We start from the raw sequence: 17,414 nt of genomic DNA, 5'->3' as shown, positions 1-17,414 counted from the left end.
TCGATATCTCGAGACAGGACGGAGCAGACATATTCGGCTGTTGTGAGTCTTGTATGTATGTGATGTTTGAGGGTTACACATGATGGATGGAGAGAAAATGGAAAATGGGTTAAATTAAGAAGAAATCTCTGGGTTTCCCCCCTTCTATGCCCCTCGATATATTATTTCTAGAAAAGAAAATCCCACGCCGCATACCCATGCCGTACGAGGCGGGAAAGATAAATCAAGGAGAGTGAAGTAAGAAAAGGAAGGAGGCGGGGAAGGGAAGGAAAAAGAAAAAATTACTCACGTCATTTAACAAGGACCCAACTTTGGGAAACATAGTTAATAGACGAAATGCACTTGTGAGAAATAACTCTTTACCAAGCCTAATAAACAGAGATGGTAGGTAGGGGAAGGGAAAGGAAGTTTGAAATGGAACGAGATAGACAATTACAAGAGAAACGGCAAATAGATTTCTTCATGATCGAAAGGAAAGGAAAACGAAAATGAAAAAAAACCATATCTGGAGAATAGGGGGACAAGTGGCGAGCAGCGTTTTTGAAAAACGTAGTGGGTAGACGAGGAAGAAACACCTTCAAGCTAGCTAGCCAAAATAAAAAGAAAGTAAAAAGAAAACCCATGAGAAAAAATTCGGCCAAGCTGATAGATGATTTCTTTTGGTTTCATCAGAAAGAAAGAAGCGCCAGAGACAAAGGAGGTAGACACATATCCCGGTTCATACAGATTCGTTGGTGAAAAGCATGTGGACAAGATAAGAGGTGATCAAGGAAGGAAAGAAGGCGAACAATGGAATACCCGAACCTGTAGAGCAATGGTACATAGCGCGCCGGATTAAGATAAGCTGGGCTGGGCTGGACCCAGGGTGTTAGCTGGAGGCTTGAAAAGGGGGAAAGCTACGTTGCATCATGTATAAGGTGTATGAGGTTCGTGATTTTGTGTGTTTCAAACGCCTTTTCGTATCTAATGCCATAGAGTAGGTTAAAGAAAATGGACATTTTTTTAGCCGCGGGTCTGGTTTCCGCGTCGGTTGTTGCGCTGCTTGCTGCTCACGGTGCTCCAGCCCTCCTCCTCGGGCTCCGCAGGGACAGGGGAAGCTGCAGGATCCGAAGCGGCAGCTTTCGGTTGCTGGGCTTTTGCCTGACCCTGAGGTCCCCTAGGTGGTGCATGGCCGTGCGAAGGGCCGCGAGACCTGGGAGCACCATTTCGCCAGTTCCCATTCGTTTTGCTAGGTAGTTGCTGACGAGCCTGCTCCCTTGGTTGCTCCTTGGGGGGCTCAGATTTCTCACCCGAAGTTCCTGCTTCTGTGGATCCCTCAGCCGCCGGAGTCTCTTCCGTATTTCCAGACCTACGAAGAATCTCAATATTCTTTCCGGCCTGTGGGGCGCCAGCATCATCCTCTTTAGAGCCATTTGCGATGGTAGCATTGAGATTTTCAGTCTTAGCAGCCTCCTGCTCTTTTGCCTGCTGCTCTTGTTCCTTGGCAGCTTTTTGTTTCTCAGCCTTCTCAGCCTTCTCAGCCTTTGCCTTTTCCTCTGCTTCTCTTTTTTGTCGCAGTGCTAGTTGACGTTTCTCCTCGACCTCTCGCTCCCTGGCGGAAGTATCAATGGGTCTTGCTCCACCGAAAGGACTCGACTTGGAGTCACCAGGGGTAGTTGGGGATGCGGGTTCAGCTTCCACTGTTCTCTTTTGTAGATTGAGCTTGGGTCGCTGTGCAGGTGCGGGTTGCGCTGCCGCTGGAGCAACTTCAGGAGCGGAAGGGGTTTGTTTGGGAGGGGGGGCATCTGGTCGCATCCTTGCCCTCCATTGGTTATCCAGTTCAGGAGCGGTTGGTGCCCTTTCCACCGGTCGTTCGTGGAAATCACGGCGGGGTGGTCTCGAGCCATCTTGGGAGCGAGCCTCTCCCCAGGCGGGGGATGCTCTGCGAAACTGTGGTCCATCCTTGCTCCTCGGGCGGCCACCTTCTCTAGCAAGGGATGCGGTGGGGAGAGATGGAGAGAGGGGTCCCTTGCGTTCCCAATTGCCATAATCTCGAACTTTACCGTCTGCAGGCTCAAACGGACGTCTTCCGGGGCGGTCTCCCCCGGCATCACTCATGGAATCCTGGCCTCTCGGTCCGAAACCCGCACGATCAGAAACTCGGCGTTGCGAAGGCGCATCTGGGAGGGGTCCTTTGCGGGACCAATCGCTGTAGTCTCTCGTATCCTGTCTCTCCTTGGCTGATTGATTGTTAGTAAAGTCTGGTTGTATCACGAGGTAGGTGGTACTAGACATACGAGGTTCCGCGACGCTAACTCTGATATTCCTTCCCTGGAGGAAAGTTCCTTGAAACGAGAGGGCCTTCTTCAAGCCCTCAAGAGTAGCGAATTCCACATAACCGAAGCCCTTCGGAGCTCTAGTCATTTTATCCTCCACAATTCGCACGTTCGTCACTTCGCAGTCCGCAAAGAGGTCCGAAATGTCGGCTTGCGTTGCCTCAAAGGACAGATTCCCAATGTGGGCGGTATATGGAGGTTGAGTAGGCAGGGGAAGCTCCTCCCTCACGGAGTACCCACGATGATCACGTTCTTTGACGTACAAATGTATTAGTTGTCAGGATCTCAAAAATGGGACACCGTGAGCCAATTTATCTACATACCATTACCTGTATCGTTGCCATATCCACCTGCCGTACGTCGTTCGCCGCCATAGCTAGAACGAGGTTCCGGGACTGCCGGCTCTTAGCTACACATCCTCACTAATGTGGCCTTTTCCAAAGGCTGTCATCCAAAATAAAGGGCTAGGTAGGGGATATCATTTTTTTTTTTTTTTTTCATACCGGCTAAATGGGAAGATAAAATCAGCATCTACCAGTCAACGAAACAATTGAACTAAACATCGCGACTTACCAGGCAGAGGGAATTGATCCATCTCATCGGCCCAAGAGCCAAAATCTGCTCTACGGTTAGTATTCCGTAAGCCAGAAATTACTAGGATGTAGAGGCCACATACTCTCATCGGCCAAGAAGGTCCCAACGGACATCTTCTGCGCTTTGGGTTTTGCGGGAGCTGCCAGCGAACGAATTAGCCATTATTGCAAGACTTATTGATGCCATCCACTATCAGTATTATAATGGCGATAACTGCCGTCAGAGGGATACCAACCCATGATGGCGATTTGGGTTAACGAAACGCGCAAAGATATGTGCGCGTCTCTCTGGAGGGCGGAAAAAGCTGAAAGATCGGAGAATCTTTCAGCGATGAGGAAGAGAATCCGATGGAGAATCACTGAGGCAATGATTAGATCCGGATAGGGTGGTGTTGTCTGGTCGAAATGCGGCCTCGTCGTGTGAAGACACAGAGGGGAAAATTGGACTGGATCTTTGGGAAGGATAAATTTTAGTGACGACGCTAAGGAAAAAAGTCAGCCTCAGTGCGTTAAGCGGGAGAGCCGAGCTATGCAAACTTCATTCCAACACAAGCAACTCCTGTTGGATGCAACAAAATTTGCGCTTCGTATTCATCTCAGTGCCATAACCTTTATCATGGCTAGCTGGGTGTAATCATTTATTTGATGCTTAATTGAGTATTTGCCGCTTTGAAGGAAAGCGAACCTAGGTCGTTCAAACTGGTGAACTTGAAAGTCTCGGAATAAACCTATAAAAGTCAACATCCGACAGGAAATCCCCCGGAAGCCGATATATAATACGGGTTTCAGTGTTCCGTGTGCTATGCTCATGCGTTGCAATGTCTGTCTATGCCCTGGCTAACAACCTTCATTTCCCGCAGATTTTATCGAACGCTCGATCTGGAACACAAATGCTTCTCTATCCCAGCGCGATTCCGCTAAATATATGGGCCACATTCCCACTGCACCAGTAGGGAGACAGCTTCCGCCCCCTAAATTTGATGGAATCGTTTATTCTCAACGTATATATATGAAGAAATGGGGGTTGATATGAAACGGAAATATGCCGCCTAGAAGTCCAACTGGACTGGTGGTGCCTACATTTGACTTCATACAATGTAACGGCGCATGGGAAATTTAAACTGCTGCTTGCTGGAAGTGGGGAAATCGAATGGAAATTATATCCCGACACAGCCACTGGCAAATTGGCCTGGCATTGACCGAGGCTCGTTGTACACTCTCTCTCCGCCATCTTCCTGTATCTTCCAACGCCGCGAAGATAAAATTGTATGGCTGGGCAAGCCATAATACACCACCACAATAGGCCCTTTTCCGGAGACAAGACGGATCAAAAAGTGTCCAATGCTATTTTCGCTGGTAATTTGGGTTTGTCCGGAGACCAAATGCCCTGGATGCGTATGTGCACAAGAGAGCGCCTTTTTCTCTTCCATGAAAACGGATACTTATGCCTTGGACCAATGTAGACAACCTACTTCGGGAAAATGGCCTGGACCTTTGTCGTCTGCGGGGTAACACATTTATTTGGTCGGGTTCGTGATATGGTTTTGGGTAGTTCAATCCCTTGAAGGCAGTAATCTGTGCAAACTAGTTACCCGCGGATGTATCATTCATTATATACCCAAATATATATGATAATGATTTACTACGTCCTAAAAATATTAAACTATTTGATAATGAATGGAGATGATAATTGAAAACATGCAGGTTCATACGTTCCTCTATTTAACAGTAACAATTTTTATTGTGGAAAATAATGACAAAAAAGTGAAAAAAATTTCCTTAGGCTATCCAGCCAGGTGATTGGTCAAGATCCAATCAGGTGTTTAATCACGTGATTGTTTTCCTTTATCAAAAACTCCATTCGCCTGAGGACGACTTCTCTCACACGTCCCAACAAAATAAAAAGGGCCAGCATCATTATCTGATCTCATGCTCTGCCAAACATACGCCACATACGCCTGATACGGCTGACTTCGGGGAGTCGAAGTTGAGAGGATGAGTGGGATGGATGGGAACATCCGCCGTGATCAGAGTGATCAGGCACAGAATGTGTGGACAGTCATGCCTGCTCTGAAAGTTGGGGCATTCAGTGGTTGGTGAAACATTTTTCCCTTTTATCCTTTTCAATGTTGTTATGTCATTCATTGTTTCTATACTTTTTTTTCGGTTGTTTTTCAATATTGCGAAAAGGAAGCGGTGTTTTTATTGCATGCTTTGCCCTGTCTCCCAACCCCATCCCATATATATTTGATTTACGATTTTATTACTCTTCTCGCCGAATTTCGCATGTCCGCATGTTCGCTTTGCTATTTCTAAATTCCAATCTTACATATGCAGGTGTCTCTGGCCTCATATTTGGCGGGATTACGGGCGTCTTACGCTCACCGAACCCGGCGATCCATTCGATCGCAGCTGGTATCCATTGGTTTGCCTTTGGAACCTCGTCATGGTGTAAGGGACTTTATTTTCACCTTCATTTAAAATTGTTCTATAACTCAAGGTATCGAAATTTTGTGTAGGGCTTAGGAGTAATATCCTCAGAATTCAATTTAACGACAAACCAACAGCCGGGCAACGCGCGTTTGCAAGCTCAGTTTCTAGCGGGTTATCAGGAGGAGCAATTGCGTTTTCTATCCGTAAGTTAGGGTCGTCAACAAAAAAAAGGAAAAGAAAAGAAAAGAAAAGAAAAGAAAAAATAACTGAGGGGCCTGCGTTTTACCTCTGACGATGTGATATATATTAGACCGACGATTTATGCCTGGAGCGGTGATATTTGGAATAGCAGGCTTCCTCGGACAGAAGTCATATGATGTCATTGATAGATGGCAGTTATCAAGGGATCGAACTGCACCTCAGAAACCCTTGGTCCAGCGTATGTTGGAGTCCAAATGGATGCTCTTGAGACCGTTACCAGATGAGGAGTATATAGAGATGCTGAACGAGAAACTGCTGGCTGTTGATGCAGAGATTGCGGTTATTGATGACAAGATCGCCGCATTGAGGACTCAGGAGGCTGGATGCATCGTGAGATGAATTCCTATGTTGTATTCTATGACGGGTTCATTTACAAAAAAACAATGTCGGACCTTTTTGTCCTAGGTTACAAAGTACTGTACAATACCTGATAAGATATGTCACTAGCTCAAACCGACATTGTAAGCTACACGTTGTTCGAAAGATGTGTTTGCGGGGGTAGACTCTGCAGATAAAATCGAAGACCCGATGGCCAAAAACCAGGAACGATCATGATATATGCACACAGAGTACTCCGTATAATTTCCAGGATTCCTTCAGAAAATTCAGCCATCGCTGCACCGGGTGGAGGAGGCGTATGCCTGTCAGCGTCTGGGCTCTCCCAAGCGCAACACTAGACTATGGCGGACAAAAAAGCAAGTTATTCGGTGACGGGCCAGTATTCCAAAAAGGAAGATGTCTTCCCAAATAATATGTGGCATCAAGCAAACCATGGTTCTGGGCAGCTAACTCTATCCCGTGCCTTGTTAGTGGCTGGCCTGGTGTGCTCACCAAGGATCTGTTGTGACTAACTGCTCACCGCGCTCAGTAACTCCGTAGCCGGCGGAGCTCCAACCAACAAGAGCCGCAGGAGGCTCGCACGACAACGGCTCGCTACAGGAGCGGACAGAGGCCAACCACGCAGCTGCCACCCGTCGATTTCTGGAATGCTTCGAACCATCACTAGCTTTGCTATCTCAACCTTTGACCTTTCAGTTCGCCCGTACCTCGTTGAGAGATTTCCTTGTCGTCGTTTTTGACTCCTGTTTCGCAAGGACGCCGACGATGAACTTGCTCATCTCCAAACATCTAGCCAACCATCATCGAGCTAGTGGTAACCAACACTTTTCCTTTGTTACCAGAGTCGCCTCCTCACGACTTGCACTATCCCCCCCCTTGTAGCCCGGTCTATCGGATTTGGGCTTACTATGTGAGCTTGATTACTGTACATTAACTTTGGTACTGACGCCCTTTTTCTTTTTCCCGTCCATACTTCATGCTAGGCTCGAGGTTTCTGATCTAGATAACCTTCCGTTCCCCCCAAACCCCGCCTCCTCGATGTCATGCCAAAAAAGCTTTTGTCCAACAGACTCAAGCCTATCGCAAGGTGCTGTTCCACTTGTGATCCGTCATGACGATCTGGAGTCCGACCACCGTCTTCGTAGCTCTGCTCCTTCTCTACCTCCTTTCCTTCATCCTCTTCGCCATTATCCGAATAGCGACCGGCATCTCCATACAACGCATTGGCTACTTCTCTCTTCGCCGCATTGCCTACTCGCCGAAGGAAGGGGTTGAAATAAGCATCCGCGTGCTGGGTTTATCCTTCCATCGACCTTCGTTTGCGCAGCCGACATGGGTCAGTTTGAAGTTGAAGGAATTGGCTGTGATTATCGATGCCCAAGCTCTTAATAGTGGCAGCCATGATGGAACACAGACCTCCCAGAACGAGGACTCTGATACTTCGGAGAAGGATGATGTATTCAATGAAGGTTTTCAATCCCGATCTGGGCCTGGCCACAAGACGCGGAGCAAGTCGTGGAAGCGATTGACCAGAGTTAAGGACTGGATCAAGCGTCTACATAGCCGGATACAATGGCTGGCTATAGTGGATGTTGTGGCTTCAGATGCAACTCTCAAGGTCGTGGATGCCGGAGAGATCCATGTCGGAGGGCTCACAATGGCTGTTGACACAAGAAAGAAAATGATGGCAAGGGGGAAGCTATTTCGGCATAAGAAGGACCCGCACGGGGACCAGCGACCTGCGGAATGGATTTTTAATGTCCGGAATATTTTACTTGCTGCCAATGGATGCGAACCTGTGGAAATCGTGGATAATATTGGCCTGAATATTCACGGCCTTCTCCATAAGGATTTGGAAGGTCTAAGGGATGTCTCCATTGCCATTAAAGCGGGGAGATTACATGTTCCGTACGATGACCTGATGAAACTGGCGACGAGTGTGAAGAAATCTTTCCCTGTTGCAAAGAATGCTGCTGGTGAGCCATCAGATAACGGGATATCCTTTGCGGATATCGTTGAGGAGCTCGATAAACCAGGTAGCCGCGAAGGATCGATCGTGCAGACCGTTGCTGATTCGAGGGAATTCATCAGTTCATTATTGCGTGGAATACAAGAAATACAGGTGGCATTGAGCTTTTTCCGCCTATCTCAGGTTGTCCAGAGCATACATCGCAGTAGGCCGCTCTATCTCAACATCGTCACTCACGAAATTGGGATTGACTTTCACCGGATGGATCCCAACCGCCCGGCCCATCGCATGTACTTTCAGCGAGATGACATAGCCCACCAAGCTCTGCTTGCCGCTATTTCATTGTCTGTTTCGCTCGACGACAATATGGGAGAAACAGATAAGATCCTCTATATCCCTATGGCTACAACTACCATTAAGACCACCTCGCTCTCCAAGGCTGTGTCGTACTCCGAGAACAGGGGCGTTGCTGAACGGAACACCAATGTTCTCTTCGCCAATCTTGTCGTGACATCCCCTTCCATTGATCTTGAACCAAAACACTTGTCCCAAATACTATATATTCTGCAAAAGAGGAAACCGCGCTCCCGACGGAAGGTTCGAAACAATCACATCCTCATTTCCCGTCTTTTACCCAAAGCGAGTATCAAATTATCAGTTCATGAACCTGTGCTTCGATTTGTTCTTCCTCTTCCCGAGACCGGGCAGGATCATAGTTACAATTTGCTCATTTCCTCCATATCTTCCATCTCCTTAGATATTGAATCGTCACATTCTGCGGAAGAAGGAGTCCACTACTCTTTGTCTTCGATATACCGAGTGGCCGCGCACCAACTTTATTACCAAACCTTTTCTGGATCGAAATATCGTCTATTAAATACTGAATCGATGGAGGTGAAGATCCACCTCAACGCAACACCCGAAGTTTGTGTCGTCGCATCCGGGAGTTTAAACACATTTTCCATCCATCTGATTAGCGGGCAAGTTTCTCGTGGTGTACATCAGGTGGTTGACCAGTTCCATTCACATATCCAACTGACAAAGTTGCCCTCGTCTCTCGATGCCAATCCACCAAGTCTTCTTAGGCGCCTGCCTCCATGGCTTCTGCAGTTCCAGTTTGAGGCTTCAGGGTTTAGTGTTGAAGTGGCTGGAATTGATAATAGCATCGGGACGACTGCGCGTGGTACCGTTCTACAGTTGCAAGGGTGGACGGCCGATTACCAATCCCAAAAGTCAGAGCCGCATAGAAGATCAGTAAAACGTCGAACCCCGAGCCATTCTACAACTTCAGATGAACATGCGTTCCGACTCACCTCTCCTTCTTTTCGAAAGTCTCACCATTGCCAAGCCGATGGAAGACGTTTGGCATTCCATGTTCGTGGTCTTGAAGGATTCGTGATGGAATCCGCAGATTTCATGGAGCCGGAATCATTTCTATCTATTCCCCGCTTTGAAATTGCGTTAAGCACGTCAAGCGACCTACAAGGGCCAATTTTTCATATCAACTCTACAGTCAAAGCGATATACCTTGACTGTTCCCTTTATCGATACTACGCTGTTGGAATAGCCGTTTGTGTATTACGGGATGCCTTTCTACGTCCAAAGACATCCAAAGCGCCAGCCTCGGGTAACCTACCTGGTGCGGTGAAAGTCGTTGAGCCCATCGACATTCCCGTTAGACCTAAATCGGCTGAGCTTATTACCATTGATGTAAAAGCATCTCTGATCCAGATTAAATTTACCATGCCAGCAGATCCTCCTATGATGCTTCAAATTTATGGATTTGCTGCTGGACGTCATCGATGGTCTGCTCCCTTTATGCGATCACAGCTTGTTCGTCTCCATGCTGAAGCTCCGAAGATAAAAAGCACATGGGCTCGAATTGTGAGTGTCAGTAACATTCGAGGGGGTTTGCGGGAAACTCGACGGAAGCCAGATGGAACCATCATCGAAGAGAAGTCTGTCGATGTTTCCACCGAGTTCATCCGGGTCGCTGTACCACATCAGATGATAATGTATCGGATATTCGATAATTTTATCAATACTGCAAAATCTGTTCAACAGCTGAACCATCGCTTCAAAACAAGGACGAACGAGTATGTCCTGGGAAAACACCCTGAGGGACCGAAACGCGTGCCAAGGATATCGCTTCGCAGCAGAGCTATACTTTTTGAGTTGGAAGATGATGCTTTCGAATGGAAATTAGGGTGTATTTACCGCCTGGGGCTTTTGGAACAGAAACAACGCCTGGCTCGAGAGGAAGCATTCCATATGAAAGTCAAAAGACTGGAGGATCTCCAGCAGCGTCAGGCATCTTCACGATACCGAACGCAGTCGAGTCATGGCATTCCGGAGCCTCGTTCCACGGCTCGCTCAAAAAGGAGAGATGAGAAAGTGAGGAGTAAAAGCGCTGATGGGCGGCCACCCCGCGGCAATTCCGAACCGAGGGGAAGGAGACCGACTCGGACCGTGAGATATGACCCCGAAGGCGTCCCGTCAATATCGGACTCGTTCAAAGTTTCCACTCAAGAAGCCCTGTTTAAATTACAGGAACATAATTCCCGGAGTTGGAAAATTCGAATTGATACTTCCATGCGATTCCAAAACACTGCGATCAAAGAAATTAGAAACATGTTTTCGGGTGCAGATGAACCTCTTGAAGACATTAAAGACGACGAAAATATCCTCAATGTCCCCGACAGGCCTGGGCTCTTATCTGCCCTGATTAGTGACGTACATCTCGTTATCGATAAACCTTCTTTCCCTACGAATGAATATCCACATTTCCTGCATAGGATAGGAAAAGGCATGCCCTTGGACATGAAGTATTCTCTATTGATCCCCATGAACATTCAATTGGAAATGGGTGAAGCACGAGCAACTCTTCGAGACTACCCTCTTGACCTACTGCACATCCCTGCCCTCCGCCATGGTCAATCACCCCGCCTCCCAAGTTGGTCGCTGCGGACCGATGTCGTGATTGCCGAAGAATTCCGTGACTATGAGTCCTCACGCCATGTGATGGTTACTATTGTGCCGCCAAACACAGGATCCGATGGCATCACTCACCCTGGCTTTTCCATCGATGTTCGACGAACGGTTTCTCCCATCAAAACCTACTCAGATCCGATCTTTGAAATTAATACTAATTTACCAACTAGCATATCTTGGGGGATGTCATATCAGCCTGTCATGCAGGATCTGATGAAAATCATCGAGGGCTTCTCAAAGCCGGAGATTGACCCCTCTGAACGTGTTGGATTCTGGGATAAGATACGCCTAAGTTTCCATTCTAGAATAAATGTTGTTTGGAAAGGGGATGGTGATGTTCATTTACGACTGAAAGGTATGTTTACTGTTTGCTGGGCATTTTTCACTCTTAGTTGTTTACTGATATCGTGGTGCAGGTTCTCGCGACCCTTATGTAGTCACCGGTTTTGGTGCTGGCTTTGTAATGTGCTGGCGCAAAGATGTGCAATTGGAAATATACACGAGAGATGACCCCAGAGAGCTTATGGCCGTTACAAGTGGGGAATATGTTCTCGCGATTCCAGACTACAGCCACCACGCTCGCCATTCATACGAGGCAACACTTGATTCTCGCGGTACTCCGCTCAGGTCATCCAAGGATATCTCTCTTTTCAAGAAGGTTATCATGAAACTCTCTGGAAATGTTCGGTGGCTATCCGGGCTTGTTTTTGAACGGAATATCAACTCGTCGGAACGGTCGTTTGAGTTCAAGCCGCATTATGAGGTTGTTCTGAAGAATCCACGATACATACCTCTTGACGACCTCATGGACTACGATGCTTTCCGTGGATTCAGAAGCAACCACATTCATTTGTCACTTGCCATTGTGGCACCAGTAACTCGGGTTTGGTCTGTATCAAACCGTGAACCATCAACTAGCTACAATACGGTCCACTTGACACCAAGGTTCTTCACACATTTTTTTAGCTGGTGGTCTTTGTTTTCTGGAGTTATGTCATTACCTGTTCGGCAGGGTCCACTTTGGCCCGGTGTGACCAAAACAAGCAAGAAGTTTGGCCGCCATTTGGCTACTGTTAAGTATAATTTGTTCCTCTCCCCATTATTTGTGGCGCATATTTACAAGCATAAAGACGCTGAGGACTATGGCGAGGAGATGGTGTCTGCCACTGGAATTAAAGTTCGCCTCGACAGCCTTATGCTGGATCTTCATCAACGGAGGGAGTTAGTTAATGTGATGGTTAAAGGACGTTCGAAACAAACGAAAGCAAGTGCCATGCGAATCAACCGGGCACAGTTGGATTTCATTTCTGCGGATTTCAGGGCGGTGTCAGTGGCTATTGCTGGAACGAATCTAGCAGATATCACCGCTGAGGATCACATCTTGTCTACTTTTCAGCAACCAACCCCTCCCGTTGACCTATCTCGATTTACCATACCGGATCGAGACTTCAACTGGGTTGATATGGATGATTTCGTAGAACTCGACTGGATAATCCCATCAGAGCCAAACCCTCGTACCCGAATCCTCCCTCTTGCCTACTCTCCTCGATTCTCTTATTTCCGCCAAACAGACCACGAGGAGCTTGGTGTCGATGAAACCGGATACAGCCCTTTTGGAGACGAGCCGTCACACTATTGCGTAATGTCAGAGGACAATGATCCGCGGAGAGTACAAATGGAGCTGATCAAGGAACGCATTGCTAGCCTTGACGCGCAAATTATTGCTCATAACCGGATGATTGGAGAACAAGAATTGCGAGTTGTTCGGGATAGCCACGCTGCTGATGGCCTCAAGAGCCAGTATGAGCTTTTCGTTAAACAAGGTGAATCACTGCAGAGGCGGGTAAGGTTCTTAGATGACAGGTTACAGCGTCTTCAGAAACAACTCTCAGGTGACGCGGTGCTGAATGGTCAGGGAACCGAACATAGCCGCACAACTCTGGCTGCAGACACGCTAAACTGGGCCTCATCTGAACACGGTAGCGACGATGCGGAGATCGACGGCCTCTATGCTTCACCGAATGATGAGTTCGTTAGTGATTTCGATAATCGCTTCACTATCCACAATATTCAATTGAAGTGGAACAACTCTCTCCGAAATATCATTCTTCGCTACATTCACCAGGTCAGCCAGAGACGAGGATTTGTCTATTACATGTCTCAACGAGCGGTGAGGTTTATCCTAGATATTGTAGAGGAACAAGGAAAATCAAAGATGCGGTCACGGGAGGCAGGCAAACCGCCTCCATCTACATCTACATCACCACCGGAATCTGAGGAACAGCCTGAAGACGATGAAATTTCTATTGAAGATCGCATCGAACAACTTCTTAACGATGCAAAACGTTTTGTTAATGCTGATGACTCGACGCCGAATGAAACGAATCATCGCTCTTCGACAAGTGCATGTGGCAAGAAAATTGCTGCAGACTTCACACCACAAAACAGCTACCATCTTCGCCTTATTGCGCCACAAATCCAGCTACAGAGTGAAAAGAATAAGAAGGCTGTTGCTCTCGTTACGGCCAAGGGCATGCAGCTAAAAGTTGTATCGATCATGGATAAACATTGTGTATCAGATGATGTTTCCGGCCTGGTACAACGTCGGTTCACTCTAGATATGGACAGTGCTCAGTTCTTCGTAACCACCCATAAATGTTTGTTCAAGCATCTTCATCTATATTCTGGTAATCGGTATGGAAACGCACCAGGGTCCGCATGGCCGCCGTGGTTATCTCTGGAGTGCATGTTTGACTTCGACCTAGACCCATCCGGCTTTTCAAGAATTATTCAGAAAACCTCCGCAAGCCTCCGGTATGACAAGTACAATACCCTGAGATTGAAATATAATGAGGAGATTGCGAGTGGCGAGGATGACGATAGCAATCTTCGAATTCCCACTTGCAGCGAGGAACGGATGGATCAAATCTTGGTTGAGTTTTCTCATGTTCGGGCGATATGTGATTCGGATGAGTATTATTCCATGTACATCATTGTCCTCGATCTGCTACTATTCAGTGAGCCGCTTGAGAAAGTAAGAAGCGAGAAGCTCGAAAAAATAATGCTCGCCTCAGATTTCAGCGATTTAAGAGGTGCTCCCCAGATTGTGAGCCGGCTGCAGCAAAGGATACGGCAACTTGAGGAAATCAAAAGCATGTTCCAAATACAAGCCAAATATCTTGATTCTCAGGGATGGCAGGATCGCATTGCACTAGAACGGGATTTAGCGCTATGCGAGGATGAATTGTTTTTCATCATGAAAGCCATCACCACTTCACAGCGCAAAAACGACGAACGACCTTTGTCCCAGTCGAGTGGGGTCTTGCACTGGGCCTTATCAGCGTCCGAGCTCGTGTGGCATCTAATGATGAGCCCCCAAGAGCCTCTTGTGGAGTTCCAATTGCGGAACGCGTCGTATACGCGCACTGACAACATCGATGGATCGAATCGCAATACAATAGAGATTCAGAGGATCTACGGTCTTAATCTTCTGCCCAGTGCAATCTACCCACAAATGATTGTTCCTTACCTGGATGAGCACAGAAAAACGCCAAAAAATGAGGACGACAATTTGCTGAGGGTCGATTGGTTCATGCTCGAAGCCGTTGCTGGAATACCTGTGTTGAACCACTTCGAAGTGGCTTTGTTCCCTTTAAAAGTCCAGCTAGAGAGGGAGCTTGGAAAGAAGCTGTTCGAATACATTTTCCCCGGTATTGGTTCCAATGCGTTTGAGAATGGGGCTTTCTCGCCTTTTATGATAAAGCACATGCGACCGCAAGAGGATGGATCGGATAGTGGGGAAGAAGATGCCGAACCCGCTACTCCTTCCAGCAGCAATGGAAGCAGTTCTGCAGATGATTCTCAATCGTTTGTTTTAGGCCCCGGCGCTATGGAGAACCGTTTGAAACCTACCCTTATGCTCTCAGATCATCGCCGATCGGTTTCGCCGTCGCAACGAACCAGAAGCCTCGCAATGACGCCCCTCCACGACGAAAATCCTCGCAAGCAGCGAACTGCAAGTGAGAGGCCACGGTCAACCTCTCGCCATACGACCAGTCGTATCCCGAGGAAGGCATCTGCTGATAATCTCCGCCCGGTGAGCAGGCATCTTAATGACAAATCATCAGGGAGTCAACACAGTGTAAACGGGACGGAAGAGAGATCCAAGAAATTCGGATTGGCGAGGTCCTCAACCAGATCTTCCAACACAAAGAACGATAAAGCCTCCGATGACCTATCCCAGATGCTCTCCCGCGCTTCTAACTTCATGACTTTGGCTCATGTTAAAATCAACGATGTCGTTCTTTGCCTGAGTTATAAGGGAAAAGGGGAACGAAATATAGAGGATGTGCATAACTTCGTCTTTAGGCTTCCGGTGCTTGAATATCGTAATAAGACTTGGTCCAATCTAGACCTTGCTTTACGGCTTAAAAAGGACGTTATTAAAGCGCTCATCTCTCACACTCCCGCAATCCTCAGCAACAAACTATCCCATCACCGCCCGACAAAGCAGCAACAAATACGCTTACGTGAACTTGCCTCCTCGTCCCAGGTTCTCAGCGTATCCGATGGTTTCCTAAATCCATTTACCGCTCCCTCGTCAGATGGAGCAGGCAGTATCATCAGTCACAGCTCCACAAGCGAAAGATCAGAGTCTCCTCCTTGTCGTTCATTTGCCTCAACTTCCTCGCCCTTTGGCCGCTCTAATTCAGTGGCAACTAACCTGGCCCGATCTGGAACGATGCCCAACCTTGCATCTGACTCCCGGTCGGCCAGGAGTGAAAATATTGACCCCAGGAATGACGTATGCACCACCCTCAGTCCCTTGGATTATTGACATTGCTAATCAAGTTACTGAGATCCATGCACAGGCTTGCCACCTATCCCGCGAATCAGTTTTGAGGCCTCTTACAAGCGATAATGGTTCACTACACCAACCGAATGGGAATGTGGATGATGGTGATGTTTTGGCCGAAAGGTGATTTCCACTCCTCTGCGAATTTGCGTATCCGAGTTTTAGCATGTTTCCGCTTTTTGGCCGATGTTTCATAGCATATTGGAAAATGCTCAAAGAAACTGACCTGTTGCGTCTTGTGTCTTTTCTTGCCTAGACGACGGAAAAGCTCTTTGGCACATATTGGCCGGAAGTTGGTGGGTTCTCGAGAACCCCGCCGCACTTGAAAACAAAATCGGTTTCTCAGATCGTCATTGAGATCAATAATTCTGCTCCACAGCGTCACCATATTTTCTTAACAAAGCACTCAGTTAGGTGCAATCTGCAGCTGACATGCGTTTTCATGAATCTCCCCAACGCGCAAACTCCTTTCCAATACAACGCATCCCATTCAAGTATAAAAAATCTCTCATAGAGACCCCGATAATCAAAAACAACGTGTGATGGCGTGTCCCAAACCCATCGTTGTGTTGACGTGTTCACTGTCGAACTTTCTATTCTTCCCAAGCTGATCACTTTTGTTGGCCTTAGCCGAGGTTTTGTACGTTGTTTGGTGGGTATCTAGACATTGTTTTAATTCATCTATTCTTTCCTATATTCTTTGATACATACCTGCATGCATTTTAACTGGCGTATTTTGCTTAATTTTCATTACTACTATTTTGTCTCTTGTCATTTTTCTGACAAAGTGTTGGCGGCCTTGTTTTCTGTTTTCATTTTCTGTATATCAGTTTCATTTTCAGTTCAGATCCACACCCACAACGCGACATAAAGTTTTCGTTTCTCTATCATATAGAGGTCTACGGAAGAAACTTGCGGAGAAGGAATATTTTAGAAGCGATGAGACCATGTGCCAAGCGAACCCCAGCGTATGCTTTTTCTTTGCGCGTCAGAAAAAATAATTCGTTGCCCTCTTTTCATTTTTGCGTTGGTTTCCCGCACCTCGAACTTGTGGTGGCTACCATAATAAGCATATCATGTCGGTTGTTTTGTATATGGACTTGGGGACATTGCTCTTCCCCCTTTTGCGGCCTTCTTTTCATGTTTGTGTTACTGCTTGCTCCTCCGTTGAACTGAATATGTATATACATAGCCATTTTTGAATTTACATAATGATTAGATTATTTTATGCTATTTTCATTTCTCCCTTTGGCCAACGGACTAAATTTCCCAGTCATTCTACGTATGATAGTATTTACCCAAACAAGGGGTCGATTTGTTTGAGCCAAAAAATTTTGTTATGATGCTCGAATTTTCCCGTCCTTAACATTCTCGAGGTATCCGGATTATTTAAAAAAAAAAAAAAAAGTAAATAAATAAATAAAATAAAATCAATTTCTACAGATTAATAGTAACTATGCATGCGGATATCTGAATCATAAGCCATAAAAATTTGGGGACGCTGCAGGCAAAAGGTAAGTGGAGTTGCCATCCATCTACATGAGAGCAAAACCTCGATCAACATGCATGTAATTCCGCAGGCCCAAGTCAGTGAATATCAAGCAGCAACTTACTACAGCACAAAATGGGGAATGATGAGATTGAAAAACATATTTGGC

General features: G+C 46.9%; 4 protein-coding genes across 4 annotated transcripts; 2 read left to right on the top strand and 2 right to left on the bottom strand.

The window, feature by feature from the left end:
- Positions 1-267: 267 nt before the first annotated feature.
- HCBG_07492 (translation initiation factor 4B) lies at positions 268-3,022 on the bottom strand (the record flags this gene model as incomplete). The annotated part of the gene is made up of 3 exons (XM_045434541.1): positions 268-2,219; positions 2,277-2,567; positions 2,992-3,022. 3 exons carry the CDS (start codon positions 3,020-3,022, stop codon positions 1,003-1,005), a joined length of 1,539 nt encoding a protein of 512 aa, XP_045284748.1.
- Positions 3,023-4,802: 1,780 nt separating this feature from the next.
- Positions 4,803-6,015, top strand: HCBG_07491 (uncharacterized protein; the record flags this gene model as incomplete). Its single annotated transcript, XM_045434540.1, has 4 exons — positions 4,803-5,000; positions 5,246-5,359; positions 5,428-5,544; positions 5,652-6,015. 4 exons carry the CDS (start codon positions 4,970-4,972, stop codon positions 5,939-5,941), a joined length of 552 nt encoding a protein of 183 aa, XP_045284747.1.
- Positions 6,016-7,052: 1,037 nt separating this feature from the next.
- HCBG_07490 (uncharacterized protein) lies at positions 7,053-15,883 on the top strand (the record flags this gene model as incomplete). The annotated part of the gene is made up of 3 exons (XM_045434539.1): positions 7,053-11,256; positions 11,318-15,705; positions 15,773-15,883. 3 exons carry the CDS (start codon positions 7,053-7,055, stop codon positions 15,881-15,883), a joined length of 8,703 nt encoding a protein of 2,900 aa, XP_045284746.1.
- Positions 15,884-16,282: 399 nt separating this feature from the next.
- On the bottom strand, positions 16,283-16,952 carry HCBG_07489 (uncharacterized protein; the record flags this gene model as incomplete). The annotated part of the gene is made up of 3 exons (XM_045434538.1): positions 16,283-16,416; positions 16,468-16,562; positions 16,798-16,952. 3 exons carry the CDS (start codon positions 16,950-16,952, stop codon positions 16,283-16,285), a joined length of 384 nt encoding a protein of 127 aa, XP_045284745.1.
- Between the last annotated feature and the right edge of the window lie 462 nt (positions 16,953-17,414).

Source organism: Histoplasma capsulatum, assembly GCF_000150115.1.
Source record: "Histoplasma capsulatum G186AR genomic scaffold supercont2.12, whole genome shotgun sequence".
Lineage (NCBI taxonomy): Eukaryota > Fungi > Ascomycota > Eurotiomycetes > Onygenales > Ajellomycetaceae > Histoplasma > Histoplasma capsulatum.
Note: the sequence above shows the minus strand (reverse complement) of the source record. Positions and strands in the feature narration are given on the sequence as shown.